A 7,346-nucleotide genomic window follows, 5' to 3' on the forward strand; every position below is an offset into this window, starting at 1 on the left:
ATTATAAATATATGCTATTTGTCACTAACCGGTAATCTCAAAAGTGCTTAAGCATTTTAAATAAATTCTTCTTCTAATGAATTAAAAGCGAAATTTCGTCTCTGTTTGGCTAGATAAGTAATTATTCTTGGAATGTTTCAGCGATCTACCGCTTCATGAATATATTTTTTAAATAATAAAAGTAAAACTTTTTGAACGAAAAATCTTTTGTAAAAATACCTGTTCATTTGTACTATGTGAATGATAACAAACGTTTATTATGAACTGTAGTTTGTAATATTGTTAGTACCTCTTTTGTATATTGTGGATATATTTTGTAAAATATACGTTTTTCGAAGGGTACCGATTGTTCGTAACGAACGTTTTATAGTAAAATTTTCAACTTCGATGTAGGTATTTCGTTCTTGTAGATTAAAAAAATCGGTCAAGTGTTCAAAGGTTCCGTATAAATATACCTTATTTTTTTTTAGAGCAATTACAAATAATTGATCACCCATCCAATGTATGTCTATGCCAACCGTTGTTAACCTAGATTTATTGTTTGACGTTACAGCGGAAACATTTATAACAGCTACGCACGGACAATACGGAACCTTAGAGATGGGAAATCTTCCATTGTATTACTGATTTAATCGACCCTATTACAAACTCCCAGTGACTCGAAGTATGAAATAGAAAATATACACGTCTGTCACACATTAATGATCACCTATTTTCATTGAATCATAAATTTTGAACCTTAAGCACACGAACTTTTTGACAAAATTTTGTATATTACATTAGTTCAAAATATTTTGTAATGTTGGTATCGTTCGAATGTTATATAGTATTTTTATATAATATACTCTATATATATATATATATATATATATATGTATATTTCAGTCTCTGTGATCGCTCCGTAGCTAGGTACATTTGGAAGCATTTCTGTGAATTCCGAGACATCTAGAAATCGTGCCTTCTCTGTTTCTCAAATATATTTCTGTATGAAGTAGAGCGAGATGGCATCATTTTAAGGTGCGTTTTATATTTAGTGTAATTTTTATTAAAATTATAACATAATTGTAGTACTATGTTTCTTCTTAATCGCTAGATATTTTTTAATTTCCATTTTCTTTCTCTAGAACTTGCAGAATATGTTTTCTATTTTTTTTAATATTTCTTATGTAAAACTTATTGTCTAGTCCTTAATTATAAATATGCTATGGATATGAATGTTTTTTTAAAATTTATGAGTCTATAAGGATTTTCCAACTTTTTGATGTCTTAGTTTAGAGGGGCTAATAATTATACATAAATTTGTGGTTCGTCGTAATTTCATTTTCTCATCTGCAAGTTCTATTGTAATTCTAAGATTGCGGTCATTAATTATTCAATAATAATAATTTTATAATGTTATAATCTGTGGGACCAGATGCATTTTATTTTCCATTTGTAAATATTTTTATTAAATGAGAAACAATAAATATGCATCCTTTTTTTATTCATACTTTTTTGGGCTAGAGTTTAGGGAAATATACTACTTGACGCTTGGTACATGTATAGTTTTATAGACAAATCGCAATTTTCTTTTTCAACTGTTATTAATATCTTACCTCTTGATTCACATAATCTGAATTGTTTTTTAAATTAATTTCTTTTATTTTTTTTCCAATGTAAGTGAATTTTTTAATTTGTCTTTTTTATATGAGAAATACAATCACTTCCATAACTAAGAAACAAATTAGTTTATTAACATAATTGAACTCGGACTTCTTTCCATACATGGTCAAAAACTATTTTTTTTTCCAATTTACTAGTGGCTTAAAATATACTTAGGTATAAATGTAATTTTCAATGTACAATCCGCACCAATAAAGGACTTAATAAATGACCCATGTCATTTCTCTCGCACACTAGCATGCTATCTCGCTCGCACTGTCATGTAATCTTTGATTTCTCTATTGGCGCGGATTATAAATAATTACACTATTTTGAGAATAACCTATCTTCTATTTATATACGTGTTTTATAGTTTAAGGTTTGTAGGAATTATGTCGATTCACATGAATCAATATTTTACTAATAATGTGTTAGAATATTTAAATAAATATGGAAATATAATAATGTGAATGTATAAATTTCGATATGTTTCCTAATAAATTAATCCCATATTTTTAATAACAGTTGGTAGAAAGAATACCACCGTACATTTAACTGTATATTTTGTTAATGTTTTTTTACGTCTTCAGTTGAGAGTAATTTTTAAGTAATTGCATTTTTTATCAAGATTTTTTAAATGCACAGATAGCTATGTCGTTTAATAATAACGTCTATTTTAATAAATATTAATTTATTCACTTTATGTTGATTTGTAGTTATTTAACAAGCTATGGTTTCGCTAATAACTTTAATAAGTAAAATATATAAAATATGTACCATCTTTCTATTTATTGTCTACATTAAATATATTGCTATGATTTGAATAAAATCATATAAAGCTCTTTGTTCAACAACCTTGTTGAAATACAAAGTATCGAAATCTATTTGAAAATATAGAAACTGGATATTAGTCAAATATTTACGTGTAAAAATAATTGTATGTACCCAGTGTATATTATTATAGTAAATTGAAATGTAAGATAAACTCCTTTTTAACGAGGATACCGAAAATTTTGGATATAAACCTTGCTAGAACGAAACTCCGAATTGTATAATCTGTTTTATAGTATTTACATGCTAGTTAGGGCACGTAGAATAGGTAGTGGTGGGGCGTTCGTTCAATTTTTTTAATATTTAATCTAAATTTAACAAAGCTAGCTGATATATACTTCAAATAGAATTATATTTTACAAAATATTCAATAATATTTGATGTTAATAATGGTTGACTCGTCTACTGCAAATTGAACAAACGCTGTACCACATTTTTGTTTATGTAGCTTTTATATAATTTAATAAAATAATGTGCGGATATCCTTTTGATACAGAATAATAGAATAAGCTATTTATATGGATTGGTATGTTGCCAACAAGTTGCTTGTTATCCCAAAAAATAGTTTGTAATAGACAATAGTGTTCCTAGTGAATATCAGCTTATTGTCATAAAATTATGTGAATGCTTGTGTTGCAATTGTTGTCTATGTCTACGCATCTCACAAAATAAATTGTCCTTAAGTTATAAATGTTCTTGAAAGTTTTTACTCTTGGGTTGAAACGTTATTGGTTAAGTGCTTTTTGCTTCGACTTTAAGATTGTTTGTTCAATGTGTAAAATTCGTCGGTTTTTCTATTTTAACTTTGTGGAATGCTCTCTGTTTGTGAATTTCATGTGTCGCGAGGTTCATGTGGAGTTGTCTCGAGTTCTTAAAATAAAGTGATATATTTAAAACACATAGATGTTACCTTTTGCACATTGACCTTGCGACATGGCAATATGTTATTCTGGTTGTGTTGGTTTTTGAGAAATAAATACACGAACTAAGTTATGGAAAGTATTTTTATTTCTATTAAACGATCCGTATTCAGTTCCTATTCACATACCTAATCCTAAAAATCAATTAACCATACATAGTCTATACTAGCGCGTTTTTAACGATATGAAAATGTAGTATGGAACGTTATAAAGCAACTTATGTGCTCAAATACTAGAAAGACGTTCTAGTTTTCCCTAAATTAAAATTCTTACAAACTGATCACTACATATCGTAGTTTTTATTTACACACGTTTATCGATTGTATTATCCACACTTACGCCGGTGGGTTATGCGCACTAAAGTCTCTCACATACACACATTCGGAATCATCTGAACTGACATTTTCTTCGTCAGAGGCTAGGGGCTAGAGAATTGTGAGATTGATTCGTCTATCAAAGATTGTGTTCATTTGGCGCGTTTTGAGCGCTCGCTGCGCGTCAAACGGCGTCCGGAACGCGACCCGCGCGTCGCCCGTGGGCTGGCCTCGCTCGTTGTACCTCCTTATTACATCGTCTTGGGTCAATTCAAATTCGGCAAAGAAGGCTAAGATGTCATCGACGGTAGCACGGAAAGGGACATTCACCATGGAGACCACGCAGCCCGGCGCACCGAAGTCTTCGAGCGCTGGATCTTGTTCCTCTTGGTCATTCATGGGCATCGGCGGGCGTGGATCGCCGTTCGTAAAGCCACCTCGCCCTCTCCCGAAGCCGCGACCTCTGCCTCGATCGAAACCTCTTCCGCGATCGTTCCAACCGCCGCGCCCTCTAAAGCCACCTCTCATGTCGAAACCACCGCGACCCTGATCAAAACCGCCGCGGCTCTTGTCGAATCCTCCGCGGACTTGGTCAAAACCACCTCTGAATCCACCACGATCAAATCCACCTCTGTCGAAGCCGCCGCGGCCTCTAAACGGTTGGCCGGGACCAGCGAAGCGCGGCACTTCAAAGAATGGTGGGGCGTTGCCGAGTAAACTTGGTCCAGGTGGGTTTTTGGCTTCTTTGGGTCCCTCTAATGCTTCCTCGACGACGCCGCGAGTCACCAAATCCACTGTGATTCTACACCCTTCTAACATTTGACCGTGTTTTGTAACAGCTTGCCTCGCTTCTTGCGTTGATCTGAATTCACAGAAGCAATCCCCAGAGGGCAAGCCGCTACCATCCAACATTAGATGTATCCTAGCTGGCACAGCTCCAGTATCCGATAGGAAATTAACAATAGTTCGATCGGTGGCGTCTCTCGGAAGACCTTTCATAAGAACTGAGTCGAGCGGCTTATCTTCCATATTGACAGTCACAGCTCGTTGGTTGTTGACAGAGGGCGGTTTGTTTTGAAAGGGAATGTTAGCTTGATTCGGAAACGGAGTTCGGGTGTTCCAGTTAGCTGCGGTTCTAGGGTCTCCTAGCCCGGGGGTGGGATATGCCCCATATTGCGGCGCTGATGCAGGGAACGGTTGTCCCATATTTTGTGGAAAAGATGGATTTTGGAAAAACCCTGGTCCCTGCGGTTCCACTGGTATTAATGGAGCAGTGGGCGCTGCAGACCCATTGTCCAGTTGTGGGCGACGTTGGCGTGGGTCACGAGGCATCGATATATTGTCTTGATTACTTTGTATTACGTCTAAAGGCGCGCCGTCGGATTTCTCCGCTTTCGGTTTTATATTTTCAAATTCTTCTTGAGACAAAGGAGTGAGAGTTACTTGGCGTCTTCCAAATGCATAACTCTCTTTCCGCTCGAAAGCCATTCTAGCATCTTCTGGCTTAACAAATTGAACGTATGCAATTTTAGACCGCGTCATTCTACAGTCGTCTAATATGATGGATAATAAAGAAAAATCACTAAACATTTTAATAATATCGTGTTCCTTTACAAAATTTGGCAACTCCGACATTTTAAGTATGCTATAATTCTGCATTGTGTTTTTTTTGTCCTCTTCCAATTTTGCTTGGCTACTATCTTCTTCCGTGTCATTTTCTTCTCTGTATGGTAAATAGGAATCGACTGCAGCCTCGTATAGACTGTCATCTAAGCTCTCTACTATAACGTTAGCTCCCTTTAGCTCGTTGTTCTTGCGTTGAAGCGCTAACTGTTTGGATTGGGGATCACAAAATCGAACATAAATAGTGCCGGTGCGGCGACCCAAATTATCATTGATCATTTTTATACCGTGTTTGTCGATCATGTATGGGAAGAAGCGGCGCACGTCACCGTAGCTCGTATGATTTTGAGCATTTTTGATGACAACACAACAATCTTTGCACTGATCGTTGGTATCGAACCTGGACCTTGAACGGAAGTTTCCACCACCTCGCATCATGTTACCACCACCGCGACCGCCTTGGAATTTATTCCCATTCTGCGGTTCACCTTGAAACGCATTAGGATTTCTTTTCTTTCCTAATTCTTGCAACTTATTTAATGCTTCAGCCATGGTTGGATCGTTGAACCTAGTTGGCACATTAGCGCTGGCGAGAGGCCCGTTTGGGATGGTTGGGTTAGGTAGGGCAGCCAGTTGAGCTTGGATACTTGCAGCCATGGCAGTGTAATGTGAAGGCGAACGGCTCGCGTTTCCATCGCTCAGACCGTCGAGGGTTCTCTCTTGGGAGTTCTGGGGGGGAGATTTTCTATCGAGGTTGCGTCTATCACGGGAACGACGCGAAGGCGATCGATCGCGGGAGCGGCTGCGTTCTTTTCTATCTCTCTTACGATCACGGCGATCTCTGCTTCTACTGCGGTCGCGGCGCCTTCTCTCTCTAGAGCGGGAACGATCCCTGCGATCTCTCTTTCTATCTTTCCTGTCTCTATCCCGCGATCTCGAGCGAGACCGTGATCTAGTCCGTCGCCTTTCATCTTTGCGTTTCTTATCCATTTTGTCTAATTCCTTCTCTTTCTCTTCTTCGGGAGATTGGCTACGGGTAGGGCTAAAGAGAGGTGCTGGTGGCTCGATTACGGCGGGCTGGGGAATTTCTTGTGGATTGCCGATACCTGGGATGCCGAACCCTAACATGGAGTTAGAACCAAGTGCCGCTGAAAACGGGGTGATAACTGGAGGGGTGGATGCTGGTGGTTGAACGGGTGGAGCGGTCACAGGCGTTGGTACCGGTGAAGGCGCAGCCAGGCTCAAAATGGGCACGCTTTGGCGCGCCGCTTCTATGACCTTGTGCATCTCTGAGCGGGAACTCAGCAGTAGCTTCACTTGAATCTCTTTGATTTTCCCGCCATCTAGCATCATCGCTTGCCTTGCGTCTTCATCCGTACTGAAACAAATGAAAAATTTCGTTATTATGTATTCCTCATTATTCATACACAGCATTTGCTTTTTCTGCTCTCTTCATATATATAATACGTAACAAGTCAAATATTAAGGTCGTATTACCTAAAACTATACCTAGTAAGTATTTAGAACTTCTGTAGTTTCAGAATAAAAAAAGGCATATATAGCGTCCTACAATTTCTTGATTTTTGATAAATGAAATTTGTTCATAATTTATAGCAAAATTTATGAAAAACAATTATCTTGTAAATTCATCGTGATCTTAATTGTTTGTATTAGTCACGTAGTAACATTTACATATTTAATGTATTTTTTCCTTCTTCTTCTGTGTGGAATTAGGTATAAATTTATATGTACTCTATTCTCAATACTTTACTGTCCTGTTCTAATCTAGGTCTTTAACAATATTTGCCGACCCAACAAACTCTGATCTCTTCTTATAATTTAGGGGTATAAGAAACAGATGTTGGCCGATTCTCAGACCTACCCGATATGCACACAAAATTTCATAAAAATCCGTCCAACCGTTTCGGTGGAGTTTGGTAACTAAACGTGAATTTTATGTACTAAATAAACGAGTTTACCAGGAATATACCTAAATAAAAATACGTAGGTATGCGAC

The 7,346-nt window shown here is 37.0% G+C and overlaps 1 protein-coding gene across 1 annotated transcript; it reads right to left on the reverse strand.

Annotated features, from left to right (window-relative positions):
• Nucleotides 1–3,318: 3,318 nt before the first annotated feature.
• Nucleotides 3,319–6,706, reverse strand: LOC119833215 (RNA-binding protein 12). Its single transcript, XM_038357141.1, has one exon. The coding sequence runs from the start codon at nucleotides 6,680–6,682 to the stop codon at nucleotides 3,818–3,820; it is 2,865 nt and encodes a 954-aa protein (XP_038213069.1). The 5' UTR covers nucleotides 6,683–6,706; the 3' UTR covers nucleotides 3,319–3,817.
• Between the last annotated feature and the right edge of the window lie 640 nt (nucleotides 6,707–7,346).

The sequence above is a fragment of the Zerene cesonia genome, chromosome 2, assembly GCF_012273895.1.
Source record: "Zerene cesonia ecotype Mississippi chromosome 2, Zerene_cesonia_1.1, whole genome shotgun sequence".
In the NCBI taxonomy this organism is placed as follows: Eukaryota; Metazoa; Arthropoda; class Insecta; order Lepidoptera; family Pieridae; genus Zerene; species Zerene cesonia.

Coding starts and splice junctions, on each gene's coding strand:
- LOC119833215 (XM_038357141.1), bottom strand. CDS start 6,682: ATGATGCTAGATGGCGGGAAAATCAAAGAGATTCAAGTGAAGCTACTG.